This window comes from Oncorhynchus mykiss, chromosome 1, assembly GCF_057628025.1.
Source record: "Oncorhynchus mykiss isolate SJ-2025 chromosome 1, ASM5762802v1, whole genome shotgun sequence".
Classification (NCBI taxonomy): Eukaryota; Metazoa; Chordata; class Actinopteri; order Salmoniformes; family Salmonidae; genus Oncorhynchus; species Oncorhynchus mykiss.
In genome coordinates this window covers 87,780,806-87,794,714 of record NC_143022.1, presented here as the reverse complement: position 1 = coordinate 87,794,714, position 13,909 = coordinate 87,780,806, and the positions used below count along the sequence as shown (strand labels likewise).

Genomic DNA, 13,909 nt, shown 5'->3' with positions numbered 1-13,909 from the left:
TTTAAATTGAGTCCGTAACACAACAAAATGTGGAAAAAGTCAAGGAGTGTGAATACTTTCTGAAGGTACTATATTTAGGGTGCACATATCCCTCTTTCTCTAATATGATTGTACAAATGTTAATTAGCTAGCTAGTGAATATTATGAACACTTGTATGAACACACATATTGAGCAGGTGGGTTAGAAAACAGAACTACTGTTCACTACACCTCTGACTCTATAATGGTATGTGCTTAAATGTGTTTAACGGTTCTCCTTCCCAGAACCCCAGTCTGCCTGTATAATCAGCGTGTTACAGGCTCTACCCCTCGTTTACCGAGAGAGAGAGAGAGAGAGAGAGAGAGAGAGAGAGAGAGAGAGAGAGAGAGAGAGGCTAATTATAGGGAGCCACCCCTGTTGCTAAACGACAACAATCACCCTGCTGTTTCTTTATTCATCACCGTCACACTCCCTTGCTTTCCTTACCACTTTACCACTTTCTCACCCCCTTCACCTCTCTCTCTCCCTCTCCAGTATCTTCCTCCCTTACCCTGCAGTGCCAGAAGAAGAGGAGTACCCAATGCAATGTTTGAACCCCGGATATGAATAGCAACTACTTTCAACACCAAATGTCTTTGTCAGGATAGTGATTGCTGGGAACCATCGATCTTAGATCCACAGTTTTGAGTTGTCCAGATGAAGTTGCATAGTTGCATAGTCTGTGTCCTCCTATCATGGATGATCCTCTTTCTATGGGCTCAGAGATGATAGCCTGTGAGCTCCTACTTGGCTATGGACGATCTCTTATGCAAGTACAGTACATGCAATAAAACATGTCAGTCAAAACACAACTGAATGAATTACAGCTTGGGCTGACAACCACAGTTAAACGCCAAAAGCACAGCCGCCCGCCATACATAGGCCTACATTTATTTTACCTTTATTTAACTAGGCAAGTCAGTTAGGAACAAATTCTTATTTTCAATGAAAGCCTAGGAACAGTGGGTAAACTGCCTGTTCAGGGGCAGAATGACAGATTTGTACCTTGTCAGCTCGGGGGTTTGAACTCGGTTACTAGTCCAACGCTCTAACCACTAGGCTACCCTGCCGCCCCTTAAATCAAAAGAAGCTATATAAATTAGAGACAAGCTCACATTAGATCCCTCAGGTTTCTCAGATCTGAGACACCAACCGAGACTGAATCGGTTACAAAAAATGTCACTCTAAGGAAAATGATACACCCCCATCTCGGCTGAAGCGCAATTAATCAATTGTAGGACCTCTAATCTCCACGGTGACAGAGAGAGACAGACAGTTGCTGACACAGTGGGGCCACAGCTGGGCCCAAGCTATAATTGGAGACAGTAGAAAACCCTGGGTAGTCTGAGTGGCTCAGTCCTACACACTGTTCTTCACACACACAGACACACACACACATGAACGATGCGCGCGCACACACACACACACAGACACACACACACATGAACGATGCGCGCACACACACACACACACACACACACACACACACACACACACACACACACAGGATGCATGCATACACACACACACAAGCACTTACAGCCATCAACAGACAGACACACACACACAGCTATAATTGGGGTGTTTTTTCTCTGGCGGCAAGCAGGGCAGAAACCTGGAGAGCCTCAGTACTGCCCAACCTACAATTACAACATCTCCAGGGTCTCATCCAGACCAGTAGACATGGACAAGAGCCAGGAGGGGACAGGAGCCATATGCTCTGGTCTCGTTTGAGCTTTCTAAGAATGGACTAGAGACTGTCTGAACAAGCTACTGTAGGTCAATTCATGCCAGGTCATGCCAGTCCTAATTGGGTTCTACTGGGTTAGGACTACAGTAACTTTCATTTTCTGTGAAATAAATTATATTTTCATTTAGGTTCTTGGACGAATGTGATAATTATCAAAGTTACAGACTGCACCTTTAAGCCATGTTAAAATCAATCAATCATCAGTAAGTCAATCACTCATTCTATTTTAGAATGTGGGATATTGGGCTACACATAAAAACTGTAGTGTCTTAAATGATCAACCAACCAGGACTAAAATACTAATAAAATCCATGAGAACAAAGCTATAAAATAGCAAAACTGGCCTTAATAAACTATACAGACTTTAAACATGTCTGTCTAATCTGAGGTATAAAAAAAAACGATCTGGCCTTTCTGGGTCATATCAGAGTGATGTGGTGCCAGGTATAAAGCTTTCACTAGCTGGACCAGCAGGCACACAAACACTGGGGTACAGTTCAGTAGGCACGCGATTACAGAAAACGCTTTGAAACAGATGGAATTTAGCCAATGAGAAAGTCCCTTTTTGTTGTGCGTTTCCAGATGTGTTCTCTCGTTTGTCCCTTCGGAACACAACACCAGGTCAACCCTAGGACACAGAGACCCAACTGAATTAAAATAGAAAGCAACCACTGCCGTCCCAAATGCCTTGTTATTTACTCAACTGAGAATGAAACATACTGACAGAAAAACAAACTGGCGGTTTGAACTCTGAAAAGATAATGGCCAAATATCTTTACTTGCGTTCTAAAAAGTAGGCATTTTAGGTTTTCAAAAATAGAATGTTTTATAGTATTTGATATTTCGAAAATGTTGTATGATTTAAGTGTCTTGATGTCATACTTATTTAGTCTTTTCATGTAGAAGAATTATCTGAACACTATTGAGGAGGAGTCGTCTTGTCAGATCCATGTGGGTTTGACAGCAGCCTATAATTAGCTGAGGTGACAAGCTGTACCCAAATGAACGAGCAGTAAAGAAGGGGTGAAAGGTCGCAAGGCACTTAACCCTAATTGCTCCTGTAAGTCTCTGAATAAGAGCGTCAACTAAATGACTATAATGTAAATGTCCCGTACAATAATAATAATAGGCAAGACAGATTTCGGACACGGCCATTGGACCACATGTACTTGTCAAAACAAACAGACAAATAGTCCTGAATATATCCACTCTCAGTCTATTTATTTATTCCCTACTTTATTTTTCTTCTTCTTCTTCTGTTGTCATCTTTTTTCCTTTCTTTCATTCCTCCTTCTTTGAACATTGTTTCTGTGACCTCACAGGTTTAAAAACAAGAGGCCAACAGAATTCAACTGCCTATGAATTCTTCTGAAGTTCTTCAGACTACACCAACCTTGTCCTGTTTCTCTCTCGTCTCCCTTACAATTCCAGTATACTGGCTATGAGCCTAGGTAGGGCCTCTGTCTTCCACGGTGCCATTATGGAGCTAAATATCTCATTGGAATTAATCACCTCTGAAAATGTACCAATCCAGTCTTGAAACTCCCCTCACTTGAATGTAACATGACAGGGAAAGGTCTAGTGAGGAAATGGCTAAAACAGTAGCTCTCTCTTTAAACAGATACAGGAATCAGAACAGATGTTATGGTCAGTTCAGTCATGCATGCACGCACGCACGCACGCACACACACACACACACACACACACACACACACACACACACACACACACACACACACACACACACACACACACACACACACACACACACAGACACAGACACAGACACAGACACAGACACAGACACACACACACACACACACACACACACACACACACACACACACACACACACACGGGGCAAGCTACAGTAGCTGCAGCCTATATGGAGAATGAATGTCTCCACTTTGAGTCACACAGGACAAAACCATTAGGAAATAATTACAGTAGGATGTCCATGACAGTCTGGACAGAGGACTTTCATTCATGATGGGACAGAAATAGTCGTGCTAATGCTTGGTTCTCCCTCGGTTCTAAGCTAAACCTTCCTAATACCACTGATTTCCACAGGGTCAGAGGAAGTACAGTTAGGTCGGTGAGTGAGTGAGACAGTGTGTCAGTGAGTCAGTGAGTCAGTGTGTCAGTGAGTCAGTGTGTCAGTGTGTCAGTGTGTCAGTGTGTCAGTGAGTGAGTGTGTCAGTGAGTCAGTGTGTCAGTGTGTCAGTGTGTCAGTGAGTCCGTGAGTGAGTGTGTCAGTGAGTCAGTGAGTCAGTGAGTCAGTGAGTCAGTGTGTCAGTGAGTCAGTGTGTCAGTGTGTCAGTGTGTCAGTGTGTCAGTGAGTGAGTGTGTCAGTGAGTCAGTGTGTCAGTGTGTCAGTGAGTCAGTGTGTCCGTGAGTGAGTGTGTCAGTGAGTCAGTGAGTCAGTGAGTGAGTGTGTCAGTGTGTCAGTGAGTCAGTGTGTCAGTGAGTCAGTGTGTCCGTGAGTGAGTGTGTCAGTGAGTCAGTGTGTCAGTGAGTCAGTGAGTCAGTGTGTCAGTGAGTCAGTGTGTCCGTGAGTGAGTGTGTCGGTGAGTCAGTGAGTCAGTGTGTCAGTGTATCAGTGAGTCAGTGGGTCAGTGTGTCAGTGTGTCAGTGAGTCAGTGTGTCAGTGAGTCAGTGTGTTAGTGAGTGAGTGAGTGAGTGAGTGAGTGAGTGAGTGAGTGAGTCAGTGTGTCAGTGAGTCAGTGTGTCAGTGAGTCAGTGTGTCAGTGAGTCAGTGTGTCAGTGAGTCAGTGTGTCCATGAGTGTGTCAGTGTGTCAGTGAGTCAGTGAGTCAGTGTGTCAGTGTGTCAGTGAGTCAGTGTGTCAGTGAGTCAGTGAGTCAGTGTGTCAGTGTGTCAGTGAGTCAGTGAGTCAGTGAGTCAGTGTGTCAGTGTGTCAGTGAGTGAGTGAGTGAGTGAGTGAGTGAGTGAGTGAGTCAGTGTGTCAGTGAGTCAGTGTGTCAGTGAGTCAGTGTGTCAGTGAGTCAGTGTGTCCATGAGTGTGTCAGTGTGTCAGTGAGTCAGTGAGTCAGTGAGTCAGTGTGTCAGTGTGTCAGTGAGTCAGTGTGTCAGTGAGTCAGTGAGTCAGTGTGTCAGTGTGTCAGTGAGTCAGTGAGTCAGTGTGTCAGTGTGTCAGTGAGTCAGTGTGTCAGTGTGTCATGAGTCAGTGTGTTAGTGAGTGAGTGAGTGAGTGAGTGAGTGAGTGAGTGAGTGAGTGAGTGAGTCAGTGTGTCAGTGAGTCAGTGAGTCAGTGAGTCAGTGAGTCAGTATGTCAGTGAGTCAGTGAGTCAGTGTGTTAGTGTGTCAGTGAGTCAGTGTGTCAGTGAGTAAGTGAGTGAGTCTGACAACTGAGGACGTTTTGTCTGACAACTGAGAGACTTCCTAATATGAATACCATACACATGAGGACATGTACATCCGGACAAAACCTCAGCCCTGTCCGAAAACCACCCCCTACACCTTCCAACTATTTGCTATGGTCATTCTCCCCACTCCCTCAACAGTCTTTACTCTGCTTCCACCCCAATGGACATTTCTTTATTCATCACTGCTACAGTTGTTATGATGTATATAGTGCTATTTCTATTTATATTGGGGGGGGGGGGGTTTATTACCATTTCCATTATTTTGGGGTGGCAGGGAGCCTAGTGGTTAGAACAGGTAGCCTAGTGGTTAGAGCAGGGAGCCTAGTGGTTAGAGACAGGGAGCCTAGTGGTTAGAGACAGGGAGCCTAGTGGTTAGAGCAGGGAGCCTAGTGGTTAGAGACAGGGAGCCTAGTGGTTAGAGACAGGGAGCCTAGTGGTTAGAGCAGGGAGCCTAGTGGTTAGAACAGGTAGCCTAGTGGTTAGAACAGGTAGCCTAGTGGTTAGAACAGGTAGCCTAGTGGTTAGAGCAGGTAGCCTAGTGGTTAGAGCAGGGAGCCTAGTGGTTAGAACAGGTAGCCTAGTGGTTAGAACAGGTATCCTAGTGGTTAGAACAGGTAGCCTAGTGGTTAGAGCAGGTAGCCTAGTGGTTACAACAGGTAGCCTAGTGGTTAGAGCAGGTAGCCTAGTGGTTAGAGCAGGGAGCCTAGTGGTTAGAACAGGTAGCCTAGTGGTTAGAACAGGTAGCCTAGTGGTTAGAGCAGGGAGCCTAGTGGTTAGAGCGGGGAGCCTAGTGGTTAGAGACAGGGAGCCTAGTGGTTAGAGCAGGGAGCCTAGTGGTTAGAGACAGGGAGCCTAGTGGTTAGAGCAGGTAGCCTAGTGGTTAGAGCAGGGAGCCTAGTGGTTAGAGACAGGGAGCCTAGTGGTTAGAGCAGGTAGCCTAGTGGTTAGAGCAGGTAGCCTAGTGGTTAGAACAGGTAGCCTAGAGGTTAGAGCAGGGAGCCTAGTGGTTAGAGCAGGTAGCCTAGTGGTTAGAACAGGTAGCCTAGTGGTTAGAGCAGGTAGCCTAGTGGTTAGAGCAGGTAGCCTAGTGGTTAGAACAGGTAGCCTAGTGGTTAGAGCAGGTAGCCTAGTGGTTAGAGCAGGGAGCCTAGTGGTTAGAGAGTTGGGCCAATAACTGAAAGGTTGCTAGATCGAATCCCCGAGCTGGTAAAAAGGTGAAAATCTGTCGTTCTGCCCCTGAACAGGCAGTTAACCCACTGTTCCTATGCTGTTACTGTAAATAAGAATGTGTTCTTAACTGACTTACCTAGTTTAAATAAAGGTAAAAAAAAATACATATATATATATATATATTTCCCTTAATCCTAGATGTTGTAGCTCACTGTACCCTGCAATCCCTCCTGTAACCCTGAACATGTGACTATTAAACACTGAATCTGAACAACAATCCCTCCTGTAACCCTGAACATGTGACTATTAAACACTGAATCTGAACAACAATCCCTCCTGTAACCCTGAACACGTGACTATTAAACACTGAATCTGAACAACAATCCCTCCTGTAACCCTGAACATGTGACCATTAAACACTCTGAATCTGAACAACAATCCCTCCTGTAACCCTGAACATGTGACTATTAAACACTCTGAATCAGAACAACAATCCCTCCTGTAACCCTGAACATGTGACTATTAAACACTGAATCAGAACAACAATCCCTCCTGTAACCCTGAACATGTGACTATTAAACACTGAATCTGAACAACAATCCCTCCTGTAACCCTGAACATGTGACTATTAAACACTGAATCTGAACAACAATCCCACCTGTAACCCTGAACATGTGACTATTAAACACTGAATCTGGACAACAATCCCTCCTGTAACCCTGAACATGTGACTATTAAACCCTCTGAATCTGAACAACAATCCCTCCTGTAACCCTGAACATGTGACTATTAAACACTGAATCTGAACAACAATCCCTCCTGTAACCCTGAACATGTGACTATTAAACACTGAATCTGAACAACAATCCCTCCTGTAAACCTGAACATGTGACTGACTATTAAACCCTCTGAATCTGAACAACAATCCCTCCTGTAACCCTGAACATGTGACTATTAAACACTGAATCTGGACAACAATCCCTCCTGTAACCCTGAATATGTGACTATTAAACACTGAATCTAAACAACAATCCCACCTGTAACCCTGAACATGTGACTATTAAACACTGAATCTGGACAACAATCCCACCTGTAACCCTGAACATGTGACTATTAAACACTGAATCTGGACAACAATCCCTCCTGTAACCCTGAACATGTGACTATTAAACACTCTGAATCTGAACCACAATCACACCTGTAACCCTGAACATGTGACTATTAAACACTGAATCTGAACAACAATCCCTCCTGTAACCCTGAACATGTGACTATTAAACACTGAATCTGAACAACAATCCCACCTGTAACCCTGAACATGTGACTATTAAACACTCTGAATCTGAACAACAATCCCTCCTGTAACCCTGAACATGTGACTATTAAACACTGAATCTGAACAACAATCACACCTGTAACCCTGAACATGTGACTATTAAACACTGAATCTGAACAACAATCCCTCCTGTAACCCTGAACATGTGACTATTAAACACTGAATCTGAACAACAATCCCACCTGTAACCCTGAACATGTGACTATTAAACACTGAATCTGAACAACAATCCCTCCTGTAACCCTGAACATGTGACTATTAAACACTGAATCTGAACCACAATCACACCTGTAACCCTGAACATGTGACTATTAAACACTGAATCTGAACAACAATCACACCTGTAACCCTGAACATGTGACTATTAAACACTCTGAATCTCTGAATCTGCAGGGCTGAATGGAGTGGGTTATTTACTTGTATGTTCTTTCGTTGTGTAGTTCTGCCTCAGGGAACCCCAGCATTCCACACACCACTCTGCTGCTGTTGAGGTTCCAGCCCAGGTCACACACCTGCCTCCATCTCCCAGCATGCTTCACTTCCACCACGCCCTCAGTGATCAGGGCCCGCTTCTTAGTGTGCATCAGGATGGGCCGCAGACGCACCTCCTGGATACGCACCTTGCTGGAATACTGAGGGGATGGGGATTTAAAAATTTGCTGTAAAAAAGTTTGATCAAGGACACTTTCAAATTCAAATGACTTAAGTGAATAATTTCCAACTGGGACAGTAAATATATAGATTGATTGGTTAATTGATTGGCATTGGCAGTATCGGTGGTTGATCAGCAAATACCAGACATTAGCAAGTACCAGAGTTATAGAGTTGGTGGTGCCCACTGTAGCTGCTTACCAGTTTGTATAGATGTTGTCTCAGGTTACGTCTACTTTACTACTAGCGGTAGCAGGGATAGAGAGTATAAGGTGCAATGCTACCTACCGGGTTGTAGTGGTGCTGTCTCTGGCTGGGCCTCTCTGGAGGGTGTCCGTTCCCATGATGGGCCTGTCGGGGGTTACTGCGGCTGGCCAGGATGCTTTGCCACTGGGGCGAGACGCTGACATCCGGACGCAGGGCCACTGACTGACCATTACGTGACCCCGTGACCTGGTCCAGTCGTCGCTCCGGACTGCAGACCACGCCAAGGTCCTCAGAGTGCTTGCAATCATTGACACCCCAGCCGTTATGTTTACAGTCTTTCACAGTCTTCTCTGTGCCGTCACAACGCACGTTGTCCATCCAGATAGGACCTGGGGACGCGGGAAACAGGGTTATTATCGGATATGGACATCAACTTGTCATTGTGGTTGGACGGATTCAAGTATTGACTGATTGACTGATTGAATCATCCATCCCTTTATTCATTCCTTCACTGATATAATAATTGATAGCCACATTTGATAAAAATGTGCCCGTAAATATGCCATATACAGTAATAAGATGCAACTGTGGGACTGGGAGCCTGTCTCCCCAGCTTCTGTAAGCCTCCAACACCCAACTGTGGGACTGGGAGCCTGTCTCCCCAGCTTCTGTAGGCCTCCAACACCCAACAGTGGGACTAGGGAGCCTGTCTCCCCAGCTTCTGTAGGCCTCCAACACCCAACTGAGGGACTGGGAGCCTGTCTCCCCAGCTTCTGTAGGCCTCCAACACCCAACAGTGGGACTGGGAGCCTGTCTCCCCAGCTTCTGTAGGCCTCCAACAACCAACTGTGGGACTGGGAGCCTGTCTCCCCAGCTTCTGTAGGCCTCCAACACCCAACAGTGGGACTGGGAGCCTGTCTCCCCAGCTTCTGTAGGCCTACAACACCCAACTGTGGGACTGGGAGCCTGTCTCCCCAGCTTCTGTAAGCCTCCAACACCCAACTGTGGGACTGGGAGCCTGTCTCCCCAGCTTCTGTAGGCCTCCAACACCCAACAGTGGGACTGGGAGCCTGTCTCCCCAGCTTCTGTAGGCCTCCAACACCCAACTGTGGGACTGGGAGCCTGTCTCCCCAGCTTCTGTAGGCCTCCAACACCCAACTGTGGGACTGGGAGCCTGTCTCCCCAGCTTCTGTAGGCCTCCAACACCCAACTGTGGGACTAGGGAGCCTGTCTCCCCAGCTTCTGTAGGCCTCCAACACCCAACAGTGGGACTGGGAGCCTGTCTCCCCAGCTTCTGTAGGCCTCCAACACCCAACTGTGGGACTGGGAGCCTGTCTCCCTAGCTTCTGTAGGCCTCCAACACCCAACTGTGGGACTAGGGAGCCTGTCTCCCCAGCTTCTGTAGGCCTCCAACACCCAACTGTGGGACTAGGGAGCCTGTCTCCCCAGCTTCTGTAGGCCTCCAACACCCAACTGTGGGACTAGGGAGCCTGTCTCCCCAGCTTCTGTAGGCCTCCAACACCCAACTGTGGGACTGGGAGTCTGTCCCCCCAGCTTCTGTAGGCTTCTAACACTCAACTGTGGGACTGGGAGCCTGTCTCCCCAGCTTCTGTAGGCCTCCAACACCCAAGTTTACATCACCAATTACATCACCAAAATAACCCTGCAGTGAATGAGCTGAGCCTGCCACCATCATAAAGACACAAAGAAAACTTATGGGACTTCACTGCACTCCTCATTACAGTCGCTGCCTGGCAGGCTGGCGTGGCAATATACGGCCTGAGAGGAACATTTGTTTTAGAGTAATGACAGCCTTGCCCTGCCAGCGATGTGCTACACTTGCCTTGTTTTATAGACATGCTTTATTTCCAACTTTAAATTACAATTAAAGGGAAGGGTGAGTGAACCGACATGGCAGTAGCTAGGCTAGCTGTCTAGCGCTGCCATCCTATCCTGGGATAGGCTACTGCTGTTGTGAAATATCTATTTACTAATCATGCCTGCCAGTAAAAGTCAAGTGCTTTAGAAACTGAAAGGTTTAGGAACTGAATTTTAGTTAGAATGCAGGCGCCCTCTTCACAGAATTGGAAAGATAGGCCTATGGACTAAAGTTCACCCAAATTACTCAATTATGTATTGGCTTCCTTACCATGTAAGCAGTCTATGGATGAGGAATGACAGCAATCCATGCTTTGGTTTAGTTTCCCTGGTTCTGTTTCCACATCCTAACCTTTTAGAATTTGTGGCACAAATCCCACAGATCGATATGAGCTTTTTCTGCACATCATGTTCATATTATCTATAACTGACTTTGTTAAGCTTCACAAGAAATGTTTGATACTTTCAGATGATTCGGACATGATGCGTGAAAAATGCTAATATCGGTCCAATGACTTGAATGGGATTAGTGCAACAAATGCTAAAACGTTAGCAAGTGGAAACAGTGACAGGGAAATTAAAGCATGAATTCCTGTCATATGTTGTTCATAGACTGCTTACAGGGTAATTTTGTCATTTGTGTAATTTTGTAATTTTGGTGAACTATCCCTTTAACATCTGACAGCCATATAAAAATAATGGAAGCTGACTGTCTTCTTTTAATGTACCTTTCGATTTTAAAGAGTATATTATCTGTATTACATTACAGAAATAAAGATACGTTTTGATCATTGCAAAAATGCAGCAACTGCTCTGGAACGCTTACCATCACCCTCTCCATATTTGGCACTGTGCGCCCACGTGATGCCGGTCTGAAAGCCCAGCTCGCGGCAGACGACTTTGGCTAGTTTGATATCCACTTCGTCATCACACACCGTCCCCCACGTGCTGTTGTGAAGCACTTCCACGCGACCCTCGTTCAGTCCCCGGGCGAAGTTTCCCGCCAGGCGCACCTTGGAAACCGGAGCGCGCGCGGTCCTGCTGCGTGGTGAGGATGACGACCATCGGCGGGGTTCCGAAAGCGCGGAGGAGGAGAGGAAGAGGAGGAGGAGCAGAGAACTCAAGCAGATGAGGAAGATGCGATGCATCATGTCTGTGTATGGAATATCGTCCAGGAGAGAGAGAGAGAGAGAGAGAATTGGGTTAGTAGAGTCATCAACATAATTGACTGAAGGTAATCAGCTGTTTATTAATTGAGTAGATTTTAATAGTGTGATCAATAGTATTTTATTGAGAGATGATTCATCCCAATTCAATATTTTGCTACCCTAAAAGAAGAGGCATTATTTTGGCTCATAACCAGCAGTGGAATTGTAAGGGAGTGAGAGAGAGATGGCTATCTTCAAACAGGCCAATACTGACATCATCTGGACAGAGTTGGCCTATTCTGTCCTATTCAGAGCTGAAAGACAGGTAGGCTACAGGTAAGTGGACAGGTTAGTCTCTCTCTCGCTCTCAAAATACATTTGAACAACATAAAAATAAGCTTAATCCAAAGTTTACAGATACAATGAAGAGGACCTGATAGAAACCAGTCTGATATGAGCCGGATTTGTCGTTCCAGACATTAAAATCTGAAGTTCAACCACAGAACCATGGTTGCATTTCACATAGACATATAATTAGTCTAGAAATATTTCAGTTCTTAAGTTCTTTCAGCCCCAGATATGTACAAGTATCACCCTGGAGCTATTGAAATGTATTTCACCCCTTCACAGACACAGCGAGACAGGCAGTCAGACAGGCAGAAGGACGGACAGAATTGCATAAAACTATAAATCGACTAAATAACTCCACAAATGAGACATTCACTGTATCCTCAGAAACACATGAGAATACACTAGATCACATTGAGTTGCACAGAAGCCATAACTTTCTTTGTGTAATTACACATCAGAATACAGAATAGAGCTATTATCATAAATGATGATAATTACATTTGGAACAAAATTCCGCATTTGAATGAAACGTAATCTTTAAAAAATGGATGAGGTTGATGTTCATCAAATCATGTTTATTCTTTAATCAACTAATCCAGAAAGAAGCAACCACTCATGTTTAACTACCTGCTCATCCCTGTATGAGAAGACACAACCAGATAAAAGCCAACATGTCAACTTAACATAAGTTACCTAGACTAAATATATTTCTCTGAAAATGTGTATTTGATTTATACATCAAAAGCACTGCAAGGTCAATAAAAAGGGAAAAAAATGAGAATAAAAGAGCAGGAGAAGGTACAAATCTGTCCTTCTGCCCCTGAACAGGCAGTTAACCCACTGTTCCTAGGCCGTCATTGAAAATAAGAATGCGTTTTTAACTGACTTGCCGAGTTAAATAAAGGTAAAATAAAATACAAACAAAAAGGAGGATGGACTCACCTGATAGAAAGCTACAGACACAGCTGTCCTACACGTCCCAGACCGGGAAAGGAGAGAGTGACTGAGTAAGGAGGATGGACTCACCTGATAGAAAGCTACAGACACAGCTGTCCTACACGTCCCAGACCGGGAGAGGAGAGAGTGACTGAGTAAGGAGGATGGACTCACCTGATAGAAAGCTACAGACACAGCTGTCCTACACGTCCCAGACCGGGAAAGGAGAGAGTGACTGAGTAAGGAGGATGGACTCACCTGATAGAAAGCTACAGACACAGCTGTCCTACACGTCCCAGACCGGGAGAGGAGAGAGTGACTGAGTAAGGAGGATGGACTCACCTGATAGAAAGCTACAGACACAGCTGTCCTACACGTCCCAGACCGGGAGAGGAGAGAGCGACTGAGTAAGGAGGATGGACTCACCTGATAGAAAGCTACAGACACAGCTGTCCTACACGTCCCAGACCGGGAGAGGAGAGAGCGACTGAGTAAGGAGGATGGACTCACCTGATAGAAAGCTACAGACACAGCTGTCCTACACGTCCCAGACCGGGAGAGGAGAGAGCGACTGAGTAAGGAGGATGGACTCACCTGATAGAAAGCTACAGACACAGCTGTCCTACACGTCCCAGACCGGGAGAGGAGAGAGTGACTGAGTAAGGAAGTGTGCCTGCTAGATGAGGTCTCTGGTCAATCTTTCTCTTTCTTCTCCTGCCTCCCTCATTCCCTCCCACATTTCTTCTCTCTCTCTTTTTAAGAATTTTCCTGCTCACTCAGAAATGCTGACACACACACACACACACACACACACACACATATACACACACACACACACACACACACACACACACACACACACACACACACACACACACACACACACACACACACACACACACACACACACACACACATACACACACACACACATACACACACACACACAATTGTTTAATTGCATTTTGATTTAACTATAAACATAGTTTGGGGTGTGTGTGCATTTTAAATGGTGCTGTTGGGAAATAATGATCTGTTTTCAGATACTGTCTGTGTATAATTTCACTGTTGTACATAA

General features: G+C 45.4%; 1 protein-coding gene across 3 annotated transcripts in view; it reads right to left on the bottom strand.

Annotated features, from left to right (window-relative positions):
- Nucleotides 1-13,589, bottom strand: part of LOC110532845 (lysyl oxidase homolog 4) — a 60,036-nt gene extending 46,447 nt beyond the window's left edge. Inside the window, exons 1-4 of one of the 3 annotated variants that reach the window (XR_016497759.1) lie at nt 13,426-13,589; nt 11,223-11,549; nt 8,600-8,907; nt 8,078-8,292 (exon numbers count right to left, since the gene is read on the bottom strand). Coding sequence is in view for 2 of the 3 variants with exons in the window: in XM_090243277.1 (XP_090099403.1) it covers nt 8,078-8,292; nt 8,600-8,907; nt 11,223-11,547 (848 nt within the window). In the remaining variant the exon portion in view is untranslated. The other 2 variants (XM_090243277.1, XM_036987532.2) reach the window with 2 other exon arrangements.
- Between the last annotated feature and the right edge of the window lie 320 nt (nt 13,590-13,909).